The following is a 19,092-nucleotide window of genomic DNA, read 5'->3' on the forward strand; positions in this document are numbered from 1 at the left end:
CGGCTTACAGCCGCTCGGCATCTGTTGTTCTTCTCGAATACTTCGTCGCTGTCTTGGTTCTCCATCCCCTAGGCGACTCGCTTTCCCATTCGCCGTTTTATCCGACTATCGCGTTCATCGGCGCCGCCAATTGTCCTGCCGCGAAGCTTCTCGCTTCTGAGCTTCGCCAGGTGATCGACATGCGACGTGGAGTTCTGAAACCTGCCCGCGGACAATGGTCCTTCAACGTCGTGATCTACTGATAGCGGGTGTCGGCGGCTTCATCGCTTGGGGCCTGGTAGTACGCTGGTTGCCGATCCTCCGATATTTCGGATATGCCCTGGCGTTGGGGGCCGCGTTAGTCTCCGCCGGTTTTCTCAAACTGGTTGTTTTGACGACCCGGGACAGAGATGCCAGAAATAATAGCTCAAAGCAGGTCTCGGTCGCGTTTATTACCCCGACGAACTGGCGGAAAGAGGTCTTAAATGCGCGCAAGATCGCTCGATACCGTCCCAGACCGCTATACCCGCAATCCTTTGTCGTCTCGGAGGGGATTGACGAACTCTTGTCGCTGGTGAATCGTCAGTTTGTCTCGTCATGGTATCACAATATCAGTCCGAACCCTACATTCGCAAACGAAGTCGATCGAGTGGTGCGCGTTGCGCTGGAGAATCTACGAGATAGACTGCTGGCAGAAGATTTGCTCTCGCTGATCGTGTCGCGCGTCTTTCCAATTTTGACAGCGCATTTGCGGGAGTTTGATGTCGCGGAGCGCTCAGTGCGTGGGAAGAATCTCAACCGAAATGTGACGGAGTCTGAGGAGCTTGATCTTGCGATAGCCAACAAGTTCCGCGAGGGACGGCTTCACCCCGCGGTGGGGCTTTCAACATCGGATCAAACCGTGGCTCAGCAGGAGTACTTGCGCAAGATTGCAGTGGGATTACTCCCCCAGTTGTTCCCGGAGAGTGTGCTCAACAGCCGAATCGTCTCCGTGTTGATTCGGGAAATCATTGCATGTGCTGTACTGCTCCCAATTGTGAAAGCACTATCAGACCCCGACACATGGAACCAGTTGGTGGAGGCATATGGGCGAACGACTTTGCAGGATCGGAAAACTGTGCGCAAATTGCGGGCAGCTCTAGATGAGCACGCATCTCCTGCGCCAAAGTCTCAACGCGGTCAACCATTCCCAAAGCTTTCACCACTTGATTCTGAACGCGCTTTTGAGCGCTTCATTCGAGCGATTAGGCGCTGCAACAATCTATCCGATGCTCGCCGATTCCGTGCCTTCGTTTCCAGTCAGTTGAAGCGGGAGAGCATGGTCGAGGGACAAGACCAGGTGTATCTTAGGCGCCTGGAAACGGGAAAAAGAATCTTGGATCAAAAGGTTTCCAAACTATCTTTGCCTGGTGAAGTTGCCCCCTTGCCCCCTACTCCAGTGAATACTCGCCATGATGGCGTCTCTGCGCCGCAAGAGACATCGCTCGTGGACGTCTTGCATAAGGCATCCGGACTGTCATATTTCATGGAGTTCATGGACCGCCAAGGCCTCATGTCTCTTGTCCAATATTGGATTGTGGTCGACGGTATCCGAAACCCGCTAGAAGATGATTTTGGAGAGGAGGCATCCTCCACCTCGGTGACGTGGACCACTGCAGACAGAAATGACTTAGCGCTGATCAGCGAAACGTATCTCACCAAGCCTGAGCTCAAGGTTTCTGAAGACTCTCGACGTGCAGTCAAGAATTTCCTGAGTGCCGGCAAGCGTGCAACTCCCGAGCAATACCGTAAAGCCCGAACGGTAGTCCTAACCACACAGTCAGCTGTGTTGGAGGAGCTAGAGAGCACCTACTATCCCAAGTTCAAAGAGTCAGATCTCTACTGGAAGTTCCTTGCATCGGATGAGGCGTCAGGTGCTCAGGCACGGGTTCCTCGCCCGTCTCTTCCAGCGGTGGTTTTTGAGGCCCCTGAAAGACGACCCTTGCCGCCGCTCCTCGTGCGGACTAATTCCCAGCCCGGTACTAAGCCCGCGAAGGATCTGAGACGCGCTGCAGTATCATCCAGCGATGTGCGCAGCATGGGAAAACTCTTTGATGATGATAACTCTCCACGACGATCCATAGACTCTGAGCGATCTGCACCTCTATTTGACGACGACTACGACACCGATCATCTTGCCATGTCTACGGCCAGCCTAGGCAAGGACTCGCAGAATGGCGAGCATGATGCCACACAGAGCCAGGTCCTGGAGACCATGGAAGCAGCTCTGAATGACATTATCACCAACGAGCCGAAGAACGGCAAGGTGGACGATCTGAGGAACAGTGATCTGAGAACCAGTGACGCTGCCTCTTCTTCGTCGCTGTTCGGCCCAGAGGGCTCTGAGATGTCCCCGCGTGCTTTATCCGATGTCCCTCGCGTGGACGGCCGTCCTCAGCTAGACAAGGCTAAGAAGAGCATTGCCTCGTTGGGTCTGGTGGACCACGCTTCGCGGCTGGGTGTTTTTGACGACGATCTGTTCCCGGACCAGCAAAAGTTCATCGAAGATGAGTATGAGGAGCCAGTTGGTACAGATGAAAAGGACCCCGCGGACGAGGTTCATGAAGCTGCACCTGGCGATCTCGGCCTCACAGAAGCCATTGAAGCTCTTTCTACCGATATCGATAAGCTGACCGCGCAAGACTTGGTGGTCGAAGCGCTGACTCGCAAGGCCGAACTAACCAATAATACCGCTGAGCTACGCATCTTGCGCAAGTCTAAGGCTAGCATCCAGCGTGAGATCCATCGCAAGGAAATGCAGCGGCAGCAGTACACTCTACAAGAAAGCGATAATAGCTTGTACGGTCGCTCTACAGTTCGTATCAAGTCTATCGTGGTAGGCAAGGATGAGGATGATGGGCGTGAGTTCGCAATGTGTAAGAGCCCCCGCCAAGCCAAAATTCCGTATCAATCAGCTAATACTTCTCCGTAGATGTGGTTGAAGTCCAGCGCAACGCCGGCGAGCAAATGCCCGCCGCATCTTGGGCTGTTGCGCGCCGGTACAGTGAATTCCACGAGCTGCACCAGAAGCTACGCTTGAGCTATCCGTCAGTGCGACACCTGGAATTCCCGCGCCGCCGTATGGTCATGAAGCTACAGAGAGAGTTCCTCCAAAAGCGACGCCTCGCTCTAGAATCCTACCTGCAGAAACTACTCTTACTCCCCGAAGTCTGCTGCAGCCGCGATCTCCGAGCGTTCCTCTCCCAGCGCGCCATCCTGCCCCGCGAAGATACCAATGCCCGAGGCAGCGAGGGCGAAACCAAGGACCTTGTCACGCGCATCTACAACTCCGTCGCTGACGGCATGGATGACTTCCTCGGCAACTTCGGCGTTCTCGACCAACTCTCCACGGCAGGCCAGAACCTGATATCCGCTGCGACTGCACAAGCGAGCGTCAGCACCGCGCATGACCCTGCCCTCGCCACTGAAGACGCCGTCACCACGGCCGAAGCCGAGGCCGAGCTGAACGCCTTCGAGGACCGCGAGCTCGAGCCCTTCATCAAACCAATCTGCGACCTCTTCCTCGAAGCCTTCGAGTTGAACCGCGGCAACAACTGGTTACGCGGCCGCGCCGTGGTCGTGGTCCTCCACCAACTCCTCGGCGGCACCATCGAGCGCAAAGTCCGCGACAGCGCCCGCTCGCTCTTCCAGGATGACTCACTGCTGCGCTATCTCGCCCTCGCCCGCGATCTCCTCTTCCCCGGTGGCACCTTGCGCACGTTCGTGCCGCGCTCGCCGCCAGAACGTCTCAGGAGTCGCGCCGAGGCTACCGTCGTCCTTGCAACGCTCATCCCGGATGTGGCGGGGAATGTCGTCGGCCGTGCGAATGCGCAGGCTGCGGCGCGCCGCATCTTCGCGACACTGAATAATCGCCCTCTTAATACGCACCTTGCATTCACGGTGCTGGACGAAATCGTCCTGGTGTTGTTCGGTAGTGGTAATCGGGAGCCTGGTCGCTCCCGCTGAAGAGCTGTTTTTCGTATTTTTTCTGATCTCGGCAATGGTGTATACCGTTCAGCTCGAAGCGTTGTTTCTGGCTTTTGCGCTTAGCGTGGCGTAGCATTCCAGCCTTTCCATGTTTTGTGTGATTTTTTGTTGCATGATTTTTTCTTTCTTTTTGCCGTTGCCTCGTGAGTCCATTGTATATATCCATCTCTCACATAGTAGCTTCCATTCACATAATTTCAAGTCTATGGAGGCCTAGTTAGTGCTTTTCTCTCTCAAGTGGACTTGACTTGGTCCGCGCAGAAAGTGGAAATCACTTACTGTGTAACCTATCGAGAAGGCGCGGGTTGTGGGCCTCAGGGTGGATCCACGCTCGCTAGCGCGGCAGGGTACCCCCAACGTCGAGTCCACGTCTACACCGTACACTCCCTCAAAAAGGTCACTCCGTTCAAACAAGCAGCTACGAAACGATGAGCCAGATTTGGTCCCTTGAACAATTATTAGATTGGACATCCCCGCTGAGTGATAAAGACTGAAACGGAGAATGGGCACGCTGTGCCCCAAGCACCGGGTTCTCACCCGCAGGACGGCAGAGTACACCCACCCCCTCCTGGTAATGCGCCGGAAGAGAGTGAGGGGCATTCGCAAAGCCAGCCGGGCCATGAAAGACAAAGCAGAAATACAGGACGAAAAGGAATAGACTAGAATAAAGGCTCAATTTCACCTGCGCCATCTCTTAATCCTTGTTTCTACGTCCCGAAATCGAAACAGAAACAGAAACGCACGATTGCAGAGCAGCCGGTCGGGGGAGCTCTACTTCCTGTTGGAAGGAGAACTAGAAAGGCAGCGGGAAGGGAAGCGGAGCACAAGCCATGAGGCGTAGTTTGGGGGAGAGGGGGTAGAACCCTTGTCGTTTCATCGTTGTCAAGAAAGAACAAGCAGAGCAGAGAGTGAGTAAGTAGAGTGCGAAGAAGATTCACCGGATGGGCCGGGTAGGCGCTTGACTAGACTGGACGGTGCCCATCTATGCCTCCTCCTTGTTCTTCTTTTTGGACTTTTTGCTGCTGGGCTCTTTGGGAATAGTGCTGTTCACGGTCTGGTGAACGATCAGGCGTGTCCAGCACTCCTCTTTGTCCCACTCGAAGCCAGCGAGGTAGGGCTTTTCCAGTTCATCGTCCGCCTTGGTAGGGTTAGCTAGGATGGCAGTACCGAGAGTCAGTTAGATTGAGGGGAGTCATACCTTCTTCTTGAATCGCTTGTGGATCGCATCTAGTGCGTCCTTGATCGTGACGCCCTTCAGATTCCGGGCGGTGACTTCCAGACCCAGTGGGAAGTGCAGGTCAATCTTCTTCACGGGTGGGTTGACGAGCTGCATTTTGAGGATTTCTTTATCCTCAACTGTTGATGGTGACGTGTTGAGTTTCCTGGAGTTGAATTAGTGGTATTCGGGGGCTTGTTAGTGGATGAGGCCGGAACTTACCATCCTGTCCTTTGTGTCTCAATGGGGAGGGTGATTTCGATCTTTTGTTCCTCTGTGAGAGGAGCGGGGGATGATGAGAATGGATGGAGAGTTGGTTCGATAAGGGTGACATACCTAGGTCCTTGATATTCCATACGCCTTCACTTGTAGAAGAGGTGCGCTTATGCGTCTTCTCCTTCTTGGAGCCCGTGACCTCTTTCTCAGTGGCAGCGGGGGGTTTCTCGTCTTGTATGGAGAGACCAGCGATGGCAGAATCGACCTTGGTGAGAGGAACAGACATGATGGATGATAGGAGTGGGTATGATTGGGGATCAGTGGCAGATGAATGGAAGAAGAGGAGGAGAGTCCGGGGGGATGGATGGGGAAGGGAAGAAGGAGAGGGGAAGGGCAGGTGACCAAGTCAGTGACTTTCCTTCTGAGGGCGGGGGAAGACCAGTCCAAGTCATGGATGTCATTCCGCGTTACCTTTACATGTACCTGCTGTCCCTCGGGACGGGCCCTTATGCGCTCACCACGGGTCTAACGCTGGCACACGGAATCGATTCTGGGCTACTATAACTATCATGCTCATTATCGACTTCCTTTCTCCATTCTACTCTCCTGTCAGACCGTACTGCGCGACTTTCTCGGCAGTCTCGGATCACACGAGCAACTGACATCAGGGGCGATGTTTGGCTCGGGCGCCGACCAATCTGGAGCTGCACCCCGCATTCTGCTCCACTCGACTTTATTTGCGGGCGATCGGCGGACGGCTTTCATTCCCCACGTATGCAAGTCTACGGATATCTATATAGTACCTACACACGAACACACACAAGCAATAGCGGATTGATCTCCTACTAATCATCCACCTTGCAAAGCAAGCCTTCAATGCCTCCATGCGGGGGGCCGGTGCCGCCCATTGTTAAGGTTGGCGATCACCTGATGTGACGAGCACGACCTCCGATCGGCCCACGCCCAACATGCCATCCCTTCGTGTCAGACAGCTTCCTGTCCGTCGTGCCCCATAACTGTTTGCACCTTAGTCCCTCATGCTATCATATCAACTGAAACATGCCGCACCCACCGCGCTCTTGCGACATCTCGCAATGTCTCCACAGCCGTAGCTGGTACGGATCGCCTTTGGCGATGGGACCCGAGTGGATCCTCCCTACCCCACGCCGCGCTTCCGGTCTTCAGCCACACATTACCGGTGCCGTGCTGTCCAGAAACGGCGCGACTCGGCAGTGTCTGGGGAGAACAACGATTGCCCGGCTCTGGGCCTGGTGAGGGGCGGGTATAGGCAGGATCTGTCGGGAAAGAGACGAGGAGTTTTGACGCCCAGCTTACAGACGGGCCATCCGCCCCGCCGTGGTCAATCAGCCCGCTGTCGCGAGCGTCTTCGTGCACAAGGCGCTCGCGCCACCATGGAGCTCGCCTGGCTGGAATGAAAGCTTGATTCTCTTCAAGAATCTTTGGCCTGTCTTGGCCCTACTGCAGAAGCGTAAAGAGAGGTACTGACACGGCTTGGTAACATTCCTCAGACTCTACCAATTCTCCGACTGAATGGAGCGAATCCCAGCACGAATGCGCGACAGCGGGTATGTGGTCGACAATTGTGTTTTGATGTCTTATCTTGAGACTCTCTGCGCCTTCAGTGGTGGGTTTCAACTTTTCCAGGGCTTGGTGGAATGATCAGGCCACGGTAGTAGGCGGAACTGATTGCACCAACAACAGGCCCCGAATACGGGCTGGCAGCCTCTGCTGGTGGTCGCTATTGCTGGGGGAGTGGTGCGTTCTCAATCCTCACGTCTCCATTCTTCGAACCCTGAGCAGGACCCCATTCGCAGCAATTGTTCCTCGATTGTGGAATCCCCCATGCAAGCCGCGTCAAGTGGGGAATTGATGGTGCTGGTTTTCAAAAGGAGACTTGATTTGCAACCACAGAACTACACCAACATCCTTGAGGTCGCTGTCGTCTGGAACTTGCCTCAAGGCAACACACGGCCTTCCCGCCCGGTGAAGCCCGAATGCCCTGACTCGTCATCTTCCCGTAATCGCCGGTTGGAATGACGGACCAGACGATAGAGATCCGGGTCGACCACCAAGGAAGTAGTTATGGAACTATAATTGTGAAACATAGTATGCTCCTCTTCCCTGATCAGTCCCACGCTCTGGGCTGATATGCTGGTCGCATTTCTAGTGATTTCTTGTTTATCAATGCATACTGGGGTAAGGAAGGGGCTTGATTCAAGACTACCTGGCTGGACGTCCTTCACACTTGGCCAGATCTATCTTGGCGAGAGCCTGTGTAATGTTGCATTTGAAACACCCACGCCTCCAACCGATAATATCTCGGTTGTCGCAACCAATGCGGCGGGTTCTGTGGAGGCTGCTCTATCCTCCTTAAAGCCTGACTGGCAGAATTTCAACGTCCCGCCGACGGTCCGCGCTGGTCGACGCGTTGTCCGCAAGGTCACTTTTGTTTTAGCTCGGCGATGGCCTTGAAAGGTTCCGAGATACTTTTCGTTCGCACGCCCGAAGCAAAGGACCTTCCTGACACTCCGGAACGCTTGAATAATATGTCATTCCTCTATGTAACTCTAACCTCTTTCGAGCATCTTAGGTACTAGATTTCCTGTACTCGATATCTAGCCAATCGACTGGCGTGGCTCTAGTCATGTCTAGGAAGCTTCGGAAGGTCCTCTCCCCAACCAGGAAATGCGGCTCAGATATCCGCCATCCTCTCTCAAGCCTAAAATGCTCGAATCAACCATTTCCTCAGGGGGAAGCATGCCATCACGAGTCCAATATGATGGACACCCACCTCCACCTTGGCTGCCGAAGGCCATCTTCCTCTCGTCTCGCGATGGATTCGACTACCCATTTCCGCCAAGGTCCCTGTCACCCCGTCCGCCCGAGCGCACTGGCAACACGCATGAGGGCGGCCAGATGATTCAGATACCATCCGGTTCCGGCTGGATCTGCGATACGGGAAAGGAGGCTCGCTGGATCAGTGATGAGGCATCCGGGAAGCGCGAGGGGTGTTGATGCGACTTCCTTTCCGGTCTGTGAGGGTTCCGAAGATTTCGTCTTTATCGTTATCGATCTCTCGATGTTTCCTTCCTGTGCCTCTTTTATCCCTTGGGTCTATCGGCCTCGTGCCCCGAGAAGTAGTCCCCTCATATTATATCATCTGCCTGACGTGGATGCGGCTCCCTGAGTACGTGGACAGTAACCCGACTGTCGACCGATTCGGACGACATCCCTTTGAGGCGAACCGGGGACCAGCGGGGCAGCCATTGGCTCTGTTCAGGTGCTTTGTTGTTGGATGCGGTGGTTGTTGGATGCGGTGAATTGGGGACTCTGACGCCGTAGTGGGAGGGGCGGGGCTGGCCGGGCGCCTGCGGAAACGCGGACGGACAGACTGACAAGGCGGTGATCCAAACCAATGGCCACCACGCGGCAGGCCGCAGTATTCTCCATACGTCCACGGTGATCCATGATCGGCATATCGCATGATCGCATGGCTTCGGCTTCCCCCTGATCCAAAACCACAATTGTCTCACATCCGTGGGTGTGGCACGCCACCAAGCGGTATACGAGGCTGGTGGGGGCGGGGCACCCCTCCGTGGTGCCAGAATCTCTGGATCGCACCAAGTAGCGCCGCCGCGGCACTGCCCAGCTCGACTGGTGATAGTCCGGTTCTGGGCCCACTTGGCTGCGCCGCCGTGCTGAGCTGGAAACATGCAGACCCAGGGTCTGCGTGGTGGAGGACACAAGACTTGGCTTCGTCGCCAAGCAGCGATCAGAGCTTGACATCTTGGCAAACAACTATACACCTCTCGGCACTCCACGTTCTATTCTACATCCTCTCTTCGCGCCTCTGGTATGATGACGCCGTCCCCCGCCTCCCCCTCCTCCCTCCTCAGTCCATTGGGGGGAAGGGGGAAGGGGGGCAGCTGAAACCGCGCAGCAGACTCATTGGCCTCGTGGGCGGGTGATTGAGAAATGGAAAAGGCAAAGTCCATCGGCCTGCGCCAATCGCTGGCCGCCCTCCTGCCCCAGGTGTTTCGCAAGGACGTGGTGGAGCATCCACCGGCAGCTCCATGCCTCGCTGGGAAATTGGGAGGCTGCCGACTAAAGCCACGTAGCTGGGCTCGCCGCGTGGGGTTTGGTGTCCACCATGCGCTATTTAGAAGCCCCTCGCCCGCCACCCCTCCTCTTCTCTTCTCACACATCCTCTCTACCTCACTACCTCACTACCCCACTACCTCACAAACACCATCACAATGGGTTGGTTCTCTGGTACGTGCTTCGCTGACGGCTGATCCGTCACGTCCTTGCCTCCGCCTTCGTTCCATTGGCAAGACCCCCTCACTAACCATCTGGGCCTCTTCTAGACGACTCCGAGCAGTACAACTCGTACGACCAGTACAACAACGGCGGCGTCACCCGTGAGCACGAGGCGTCCTTCGCCCATGAGCTGATCGCCGGCGCCGCCTCCTACGAGGCCGCCAAGGCCTACGAGGAGCACTGCGAGCGCAACGGTTAGAACACACCCTCCCGTCATCTATGCGGACCCGGCTAATCTCTCTTCTTCTGCTATAGGCCAGCCCGAGAGCCACGATAAGGCCAAGGAGATCATGGCCGGCTTCGCTGGTGCCTTCATCGACCGCGAGGTTGAGACCCGGGGCCTGGACTTCATCGACAGCGAGAAGGCCAAGTACCGCGCCCGCGAGCACATCGATGAAGTCGATGCCGAGCAGGTTGGCTACTAAGGAGCTCACTAGAGACGCTGCGACTCTCGTGATGATGTCGGCTCAGCGTGCATGAATTATGTGGCAATGGAATGAACTTTCGTCTTTATTGTATCCTTCCACAGACGTAGCGCGTAGCATAATTAATGTACACCCAACCCCTTCTGCAGAGGGGCCTGGACTCGAAATTTCCAGAATAGCGTTCGGTCGATGGCCATGTCGATGCACAGTTCCTGGTTAGCACTGCTGGCATTGACGGCCGTCCAACCGAGGTACCTATTCAGGAAGTGCGTTCGCAATGGCGTCCATCACCGCGCCGACACCGAGGCGCCAGGAATCAGAGCAGCAATTGTACTCACTTCAGCCCGGGGCGCTGCAGCTTCCCTTGCCCGTAGAAGCCGAACTTGTGACGACTATGACGCACAGGGTTCCGCGTATTCTGTCCGTCCACCTCTCGAGTACAAGACAGGAGCTACGTAGGGCACAACTGGCCTTGTCGGCAGCGGAAGTATGGTCTGCGTATACTCTGCCAGTGATCGTAGTTCCGCGCGATCGAGTACAGACAAGAGCTACGAAGGGCACAACTGGCCTTGTCGGCAGTGGAAGTATGGTCTGCGTATACTCTGCCAGTGATCGTAGTTTTGCGCAATAATCATGAATGGGCTCAATGGCAGTTGAAATGCGACTGCGTGCATGGCTTTTCTCAGCGGGGCACCCACTGCCGGTTGGGGAAGCACTTGCGATCAAGCATGGAGAGCAACAGTTCAGCTGCAAGTATGGCAGATCCTACGTGACAGCTTGCAAAACCACGCGTGGCGAAGGCGCCTCGATACATTGAAGAGTGAATTCAAATGCGACCTTAATAGTACGAAGCAAAGAGTATTGCCTGCTGGGGGAGAGCAATACTCCCGCCCCCCCCCTTCGACCTTCAGCTGGAGAAGCACCTTTACATATAGACAGGATAATGTCTGACAAGTCTTGGCTTTCCCTTTCCGTTTTAGTGCTCACCCCATGCCGCTTTTTGCTTACTGAGTAGAACTGAGCACCGCCCTGCGTATCACCTGATCGTTATGTAAGCGGATGCCACGCTTAGTGAGCAATCCGATCCCGCTCAATAAGCGTGACCTGAGCGCTCTAATTTGCTCACTAAGTAACGGGTTCCAGCTGAGCGGGATTCAGGAAAAGTTGAACCCTTAGATAATATTGTATAAAATTCACATAAAAGTATTAAATTCTGTATAATAGCTGAACAGGATCCAGGATTAGTCATGATTTTCCTGAATCCCACTCAACTTTTCCTGAATACCGGTCAGCTGGGAGCCCGGCCCTTACTTTGTAACTAGCCCTGATCATACTCACTAAGCACGACACTAAGCAAAGCGCGGGAGTAGCTAAGTTAGCAGCCTACCTCAATAAAATGCACCACGCTAGCCTTATCCAAATACGGTTAGTCACTACAAGTCTTGATTATTATCCCCTTCACAAAAGGCGGGCGTTATTAACTTGGTGGTCGATCCTAGGTTTTCCGACTCTAGCTAGGAGGCTCTAAGATATAGGGCCTCCTAGGGCCTACCTGTCTGAGATATAGAAAAATAGTGGTTGGATATCTTATCAAAGATGCGGCTAGCTGTTACGATGATTGAAAAGAGCCAACTGGAAGGTAACGAGGTATATTTAACAAAATAACAAAAGTGAAGAGAGAAGAAACTATTAGACTTTATTAGTCCTATGGGAATTCCTGTATGGGACTCTGAGCAAGCCAGAGGATGCGTAGGAAGATAAGATAATTCGATGAATACTGCTGGTGAGAGTACAAATCCAATTTTAGCTTTGTGATGTATGAACAGCAAGTGACCCTGCTTAAGCGAAGTTGCACGTACCCACATACGAACATAAGCATACAATCAGTTGAATTCCACCATTGTCCAACCGACTAGGCATCTGACTAGTTTTACACTCGGATGGGTGGATGGATGATTTCATTTACCCTGATCACTCGCGAGTTAGTTTACCCAACTAGACCGAATACGAATACGTACCCAAATCGGCCGTGGCTTATAACCTAACTTTTACTGCGAGGAGTCAGCGTAAATGATACACACACACACACACACACACACACACACACACACACTCACACACACACACACACTCACTCACTCACATATTATAACCACGAGTTACTGGAGGTGATGAGTGATATGATGGAACTTGCATGCCACAGAACTTGGACAGCCCCCCGACCTGTTTCGCCTGATATCTATCATAACGATGCATCAGCCACTCATACTTACCCCGATTACCTAGATGAGATGCGCTTTATTCTTCCATCCGAGTCAATAGTACTGGTACATGGTTTCTGAGATAAGGGTGGCAAGTGCTTCTTCGGAGGTTGGCTGGTGCAACACCGTCCTTGGTTGAGAGATTATGCATTCTTTCTGGAGCTCATCACACCGGGGCTGATATTTCTTGACCAGAGTTTATTTAACTGATTACAATTTGTGATCTGACGAATCCCTTCCAAAGCGCTATGTGTCCTGGAGGGCGGATCCATCAAAAAGTGTCAGGAAAATGGTGATCAGCACCGTATTGACTCAAACGGTACTTCTGAGGTTTCCGAGAATATGGTATTCAGTATTGCGTACTTTTGCCACCTTCACCACCTCAGGTATGTACTGTAACCTCCGAGTCACAGGTGTTCTCGAGGGTATTTCAACCCCCCTTGACCCCCAGCAGTTTGAGAGAACCAGAATCAACACTCTTTTCATCTCTTGCTATTTCCCCTTCCGATTCCGTTGCGCCAATCGACCGTAAGCCCAGTGTATTTCCATAGCTATACAGGGCGGTCCTGATAAAAAGTCTCCCACCATTGAATGTTCTTACCGGCTTTCCGCATCGAACGTGATTCCGACGCTCCTGGTGAATACAGTGACTTTGTTGACGGTGAGTGTGCTGACGATGATGTGTCCGCTCGGTCTCAGGAATAATATTTGCCCGAGCCTAATATAGGAAGCGGTCTGCACGGCTGCCTGTTGTTTTTGTAAACGATATCCCGACCAGCTAAGAAAGTTGTCGCATAAATATGGCATAATACCGCTAGACCTAAAATGCACCATGGGCAACATTCCTAGTCTCATTTATTGTTCCGACAAAAGTTAACTCACTAGTGCTAAACTCAAATATCCATAAATGTCTTACTTTAGTTTCTCTCGCTTCGCGCTACTACAGGATCCGACGGAGGATATAAGGAGAAGAATCGTGATCCCAGCCATCTTTGTTCAAACAACCTGGCCACTGAACACAAGATGTCCTTTCTCTTGTCTGTCAAGTCCTTCCTTCTTGGTGGATGCCTGTCGGCATCTACGACTCTTGCCAGCCTTCAGTGGTCACCATGTCCTTCAAATCCAGCGTTGGATTGCGCAACCCTCAGAGTGCCACTTGAGTATGCGGAGCCACTAAACGGCATGTCAGCTTCTATTCCGCTTGCCCGATACAACGCCACGGTAGTGGCATCCCAGCGCAAAGGCTCACTTCTCACAAATCCTGGTGGTCCCGGTGCCTCTGGTGTCTCCTTCGTCCTGAACGGTGCTGGGGAGGCAATCTCGAACATCACGGGAGGGTTTTACGATATAATTGGATGGGATCCACGGGGCGTGGGTTCTGCTCAGCCCGTCCTGCAATGTTTTGCTACTGCGGGAGAGGAGTATGAAGCGTCCCAGGATCTACCAGCCGCGGCAGAGGTGGCGTACGGCCAATTCAGCAACCAATCCTACATGCCCTCTTACAACGCTGCGATGGAGGAGTTCGACAGCGCCACTGCGCAGCTTGCCGCCGCATGCGCATCTTACAATTCGACAGCTTTGTACACGTCTAGTGCGGCCTACGTTGTTCGTGACATGGCGGCTATTGTCGATGCATTGGACGGCAAAGATGCCCATTTGAACTACTGGGGTCTCTCCTACGGGACCATTTTTGGGGTAGAATTTATTCAGACCTACCCGAAGAGGGCGGGAAAGATTGTCCTGGACGGCGTTTTTGATGCCACTGCCAATGCTGAGACCTATATCGCCCAGCTTCCCAATGACCAGCTCTCTGTGCGAGATGCTATCAACGATCTGGTGTCATTTTGCGAACAAGCTGGTGCAGCTGGCTGTGCTCTGAGTACTCCTCCAGCAAATGTGACTGCCGACCTGACCACTCGACTTGCTAATTTACAAGAATCACTCTACGAACATCCCATTGCCGTCTCAGAAGGGTTCTCCATTACTGTTGGCATCTTCAGCGCATTCATGTGGTCCTTTTCCCGAGTTCCGACTACTTGGCCCCTTATCTCCTCGGTTGTGAGCGCTCTTGAGAAAGGAGATGTGACTCTAATGGTCGCCATTCTTAATGCAACCGCTCCCAGCCCGCCAGGCAATTCCAGCGCTCCAGCCTCTGGGTCTCTAGCTGAATGGCCCCTGCAGTGTATGGACAATGCGCCATCCAGTGAAATCACCTTGGCGGAGGTTGCTGCCCTAGTACTCAACATATCCCTTAGCGAGGATACCCCGTGGCTGAATGCTGACGTGACTCCCTTGTCCTTCTGCCGCCACTTTCCGGACACTCGCCCGAGAATCCCGAACTTGGGAGCCTCAAAACTCCCCGTTGCAAACTCCATCCTCACTGAGCAAAACACCCCGGTGCTCATTGTCAATGGCGAAGATGACCCGGTGACTCCACTAGCCTCTGCCGAGCGTTTGCGGAGTCAACTTCCTACAGCGTCCCGGTTGGTGACAAGACGAGGCCCAGGCCATACAACAGTCAGCGTTGCGTCGTTGGGCCTAGTGGAGGCAATCCGCGCATACTTCATTGACAGCACCCTCCCAACCAGCGCCGTTCACGACCTCAGCCAGCTGGTATTCTCCTCGGAAATCAACGCCGGGACATTAACCCCCCCTCCGGTGTTCAATGGCACATACACTGACGCAGAACGGACCATATTGAACTCCACATATAATCTCTTATTAGCGTTCCTCAGCTTGGCGTAAGGAGCAAGCACAGTAAGTATGGATAGCATGTACAGTACTACGAAATACATTAGTATGTAGAAGATAGAGAAATAAGAGGAGTGAGATAAAATAAAAAGGCCTCGTAAGAGTTGCCTGTGCAAGATACTACTAGTCCTTACCTCTGAGCGAGGGGGTTTTCCTGAAGAAGTTTGCTCAGCATAAGCTACAATTACAAAGGCTTTCACTAATAATAGCTTGAGGCTGTTCCGCCTTTCGCACACTAAGATGTAGGGTTAAAGCTTGAATGAACAGGTGATTTCGCTGGCCTTTGGGAAAACTGGCACGAACTCGCGCGAAGCTTTGGCGCAACGAGGCTGGCACTAAAGATGTGTCCGTGGATTAACGGTTGGTAAAGAATGTCGCCGATTGGGCGTCGAGATGATTTCGCCGATGATTTACCTATTAGTGGAGGATCACTCTGCCTTCAAGGTCCTCAAAACCGGGCCGAGACTCGAGACTAGTCCTGTACCGATGCCAAATTTGCGGGGTGTTACGGGCCAATCGAAAAAAAACAGATCAATTCAATGCGTTCTGACGAAAGTATCAAGCTGAGGGAAAGAGAAGAAAGGGAAGGTCAGCCAGAAAGAGGGAGCTCGTGAACACTCTATGACCGTGCATGTGTTTGTCCTAGATGATTGTTTGTCACATCGGTCCGGCCTAGCACAGCGTGAAGCTAGATTTAACAAAACGGGATGCGACCGGAGCTGCCTAGACTCTGGAGCTTCCAGAATAGGCTAGTTACCCTGAATCCCTTACCTGAATATTGAGCTCCAGCTATAGTGAGCAGATTACAGGAAGCAGGCACGAAAATGAAATAATTCGTGTTGATGTGGGATTTTGCGGGGAGACTTCACACTGTTTTTGAGATGTATATTCATTGAGTGGCCCTCGCACAAATATATTCTGAGCTGAATGGGTGAAGGAATAGCGCCAATTTCCGTGACAGTGAACACCCTCTCCCGGTAGATTGTACCACTACTGTACTTGCAATTCGATATGAAAGACGAGGGATCAAAAAGAAAAGAAAAGAAAAGAAAAGAAAAGAAAAAAGGAATTTGCTTCATTGTGTTATGGTGACATCAACCAAAAGTAGGGTAATAGCTGTTTTCTTATAGACGGTCCGCTAATTGAACTCATTGGACAGACAAGCGTCTGACCCAAGCGGGCTCACGCACATTTTCAGGTGGCGCCCTTGAATGTTTTGTTTTACCACCTATGCCCGAAAAATTAAGCTGGGTTCCAGCCAAGCGGAAAGGAAATGGCGGTCTGCCGGTGAGAAGGCTTGAATTCTGCAAGTTCTTCATAGATTGCACTGTGCTAATTATAGTTCTTGCCTAAGGGCCCGCAGATGTAAGTATTATTGTCCTCAAGTCGGGCTGGATGAATTCTACCACGATCGGATCTACCCAATGGTAAGCTCAACTTGTCCGTTAAGATGGCCCAATTTGACTGCCCTGTTGGTGGAGATCAGAGTATCGACAAACGAACGATATCTCATGGTTTTAGTGGCTTACAGAGCTGGGACTTTGACCACTATGAACATGGCAGGCCAGTGCTTCTCTATTCCTGAGGCCGAGGTATTCGACGACCCCACAACATACCACAAGGGAATAGTCTCTTACCCTGGTATCTTCGATCTTCGGGATTGCGGCCGCTAATGCACTAGTCCTGTACAGCGCCACCAGAACGCGCAGAAGATCTCGAGGCCAGGTCGGCCTCGTAATGCTGCAATGCGGGCGAGGATGGGGGACATTTGCCATGACTATCTCGACTCGATGTATGGGCCGTACCCAATCGTTCGACGCCTAAATCGAGGCCTAAAGGAATGGAATAAGTGGCTACCTAAAATGAGTTTGAATTGACGACTGGGATAGCCGTACCCCTCGCCTGCATTCTGGCGCAGCCCCCCGAGAAGTCTGTGCATCTGGGTGAGCGAATCGCAAAAGACACACCATGCAGCAAACACGATAGGTAATCGGAGTATCACAAGCAGTTGGTAGTGTGCGTTGGAATATCCGAGATACCGAGGAGGTATTGAGATAGCATGGGCTGCTCCTTCCAGGCCCTGGGAACAGAGGTTGTGGTGCGTGCCTTGACAGCGCTCTTCCTTCTATCTTCCATCTCCCGCCTCCCCGCATTACATTGTAGATCATGCATTTACTGTACTACACATGGTGGAACCCACTGGGTGATCGGCTCTTTACCTTCCGGACACAGAATTGTAGTTGATAACACGCACCTTTGGGCCAAGCCGCTAGGAATATCTTTGTCTTACCTTGCTACTCCTGCTATTCACATAAGTTCAGATCCGAGCCCCTTTTAAAATGTGTGATGTGTGTTCCTGCCGAATGTTTCTTCCGTCCCTCAATCGCTGACTAGCTCCCTGCGCAATATGTCGAAAGCAGAGGGAAATTTTGTGTTGGGGTCCAATCGTGGGGCATGGTTTTCGAAAAGCGAGGACGATGAGGGGCTCTTCAAAACAGAGTCTGCTAGCGGAGTGTCTTTGGCCAAGATGCTGACACGTACAGAGAAGCTTCGTCGTCATTGGCGTCGATTTTGGCTGGTTTATCTCGTCGGCAACGTGGTTTTCCTTGCAATATTTCTTCCCATATTGTGGGTCCGGTAGTCCCCTAATGAATGCATACAATGAATGCATACACCAGAGCTGTCTAACATTCTGTACAGCTTTCTAGTCATCATACCTGCCGTGGCGCAACTGGTTGTCAACAAGTCAACATTACGACTTGTCAATGCACAGGTAATGCAGCCAAAGCCGGACTCCGTGATGATGACCCTACAAGCAAGATTGGACTTGAAGCTTGCCATCCCCGTCCGCATCGAGCCTGTCACGCTCAACCTATTCGAACGAGATTATGGCTCAGATAATCCGTACGCCGCTGTCGACATCCCAGGACAAACCATCCATGGCAACTACACTCTCGGAGTTTCTGACCAGTTCACCCCAATCCAGGACCTGACCGTCTGGAAAGACTTTATCCACCAGGTTGTCTTTCAAGAGGAGACCTCTTTGGCCTTGCATGGCAAGATGGTTGCCTACCTCGGTGTCCTGAAGTCCCATGTCACGATGAATAAGAATATCATCACACCAAGTAAGCCTGGCGTTATCCACCCCGGGATCTTTTGAAAACACGTCTTGCAATATCTTCTCCCACTCCCCCATTCCATAGTTCGGGCCATTAGTCCAGCGCTTACTTTCAATAGCATTGAACCAGTTCTCTGGATTTACTATGTCTGACGCTACCCTACTCCTTCCCGCGAGAGATGATGGGACAAATCTCATTGGCAACATCACCCTTCCAAATCCAACCGTTTTGCACTTTGAAGTTGGTACCCTGAATCTGGATGTCAAGAGTGGCGGGATTCCTATTGGCAATGCCACCATAAAGGGAGTGACACTTCGGCCGGGTGACAACACTTACCCCCTTAGTGGTATCCTTGACTTGAAGACGGTGCTCGGCAACTTAGGGGATGTGCTCACATCTCAAGCTTCTGCGCTGGAAACCGGGAATCTCAGCCTTGAGGCAGTCACGTCGTCGGTTGTCTGGAATGGCACGGTTGTGGAGTACTACACGGATGTCTTGCGCCAGCTCACTCTTACAGCAACGATTGGCATTGCCGACATTTTGAATAATACACTTAGCAATTTAGTCCACGGAAAAAAACGGACGGGTACTAGCGACACGGGCATCACTATTCGGCCTCGTTATGACGATGCGAAAGCCAGGGTTGAGTTGACGCAAATGCTCAAAGAAGATCAAGAGGTGCAAGATGTTTTCCATGATATGAGCTCGGAGAAACGAGATGGTATTCTCGAATCTCTGGTTTTAATGTTTTAGGTGCT

The 19,092-nt window shown here is 52.6% G+C and overlaps 7 protein-coding genes across 7 annotated transcripts; 5 read left to right on the plus strand and 2 right to left on the minus strand.

Annotated features, from left to right (window-relative positions):
• Positions 1–214: 214 nt before the first annotated feature.
• Positions 215–3,984, plus strand: rgsC (putative intermediate filament protein (Mdm1); the record flags this gene model as incomplete). The annotated part of the gene is made up of 2 exons (XM_056689717.1): positions 215–2,894; positions 2,951–3,984. 2 exons carry the CDS (start codon positions 215–217, stop codon positions 3,982–3,984), a joined length of 3,714 nt encoding a protein of 1,237 aa, XP_056542146.1.
• A 1,003-nt stretch (positions 3,985–4,987) lies between these two features.
• On the minus strand, positions 4,988–5,723 carry N7482_007594 (uncharacterized protein; the record flags this gene model as incomplete). Its single annotated transcript, XM_056689718.1, has 4 exons — positions 4,988–5,143; positions 5,204–5,387; positions 5,444–5,495; positions 5,558–5,723. The coding sequence occupies 4 exons, from the start codon at positions 5,721–5,723 to the stop codon at positions 4,988–4,990; spliced, it is 558 nt and encodes a 185-aa protein (XP_056542147.1).
• Positions 5,724–8,182: 2,459 nt separating this feature from the next.
• Positions 8,183–8,473, plus strand: N7482_007595 (uncharacterized protein; the record flags this gene model as incomplete). The annotated part of the gene is made up of 1 exon (XM_056689719.1): positions 8,183–8,473. One exon carries the CDS (start codon positions 8,183–8,185, stop codon positions 8,471–8,473), a length of 291 nt encoding a protein of 96 aa, XP_056542148.1.
• A 261-nt stretch (positions 8,474–8,734) lies between these two features.
• N7482_007596 (uncharacterized protein) lies at positions 8,735–9,244 on the minus strand (the record flags this gene model as incomplete). The annotated part of the gene is made up of 1 exon (XM_056689720.1): positions 8,735–9,244. One exon carries the CDS (start codon positions 9,242–9,244, stop codon positions 8,735–8,737), a length of 510 nt encoding a protein of 169 aa, XP_056542149.1.
• A 470-nt stretch (positions 9,245–9,714) lies between these two features.
• Positions 9,715–10,203, plus strand: N7482_007597 (DUF3759 domain-containing protein; the record flags this gene model as incomplete). The annotated part of the gene is made up of 3 exons (XM_056689721.1): positions 9,715–9,730; positions 9,826–9,972; positions 10,034–10,203. The coding sequence occupies 3 exons, from the start codon at positions 9,715–9,717 to the stop codon at positions 10,201–10,203; spliced, it is 333 nt and encodes a 110-aa protein (XP_056542150.1).
• A 3,284-nt stretch (positions 10,204–13,487) lies between these two features.
• N7482_007598 (uncharacterized protein) lies at positions 13,488–15,209 on the plus strand (the record flags this gene model as incomplete). Its single annotated transcript, XM_056689722.1, has 1 exon — positions 13,488–15,209. One exon carries the CDS (start codon positions 13,488–13,490, stop codon positions 15,207–15,209), a length of 1,722 nt encoding a protein of 573 aa, XP_056542151.1.
• A 2,413-nt stretch (positions 15,210–17,622) lies between these two features.
• N7482_007599 (DUF3712 domain-containing protein) lies at positions 17,623–19,087 on the plus strand (the record flags this gene model as incomplete). The annotated part of the gene is made up of 3 exons (XM_056689723.1): positions 17,623–17,843; positions 17,916–18,340; positions 18,453–19,087. 3 exons carry the CDS (start codon positions 17,623–17,625, stop codon positions 19,085–19,087), a joined length of 1,281 nt encoding a protein of 426 aa, XP_056542152.1.
• Positions 19,088–19,092: the final 5 nt, after the last annotated feature.

This window comes from Penicillium canariense, assembly GCF_028826845.1.
Source record: "Penicillium canariense strain IBT 26290 chromosome Unknown utg000004l_segment0_segment0, whole genome shotgun sequence".
Taxonomy (NCBI): domain Eukaryota; kingdom Fungi; phylum Ascomycota; class Eurotiomycetes; order Eurotiales; family Aspergillaceae; genus Penicillium; species Penicillium canariense.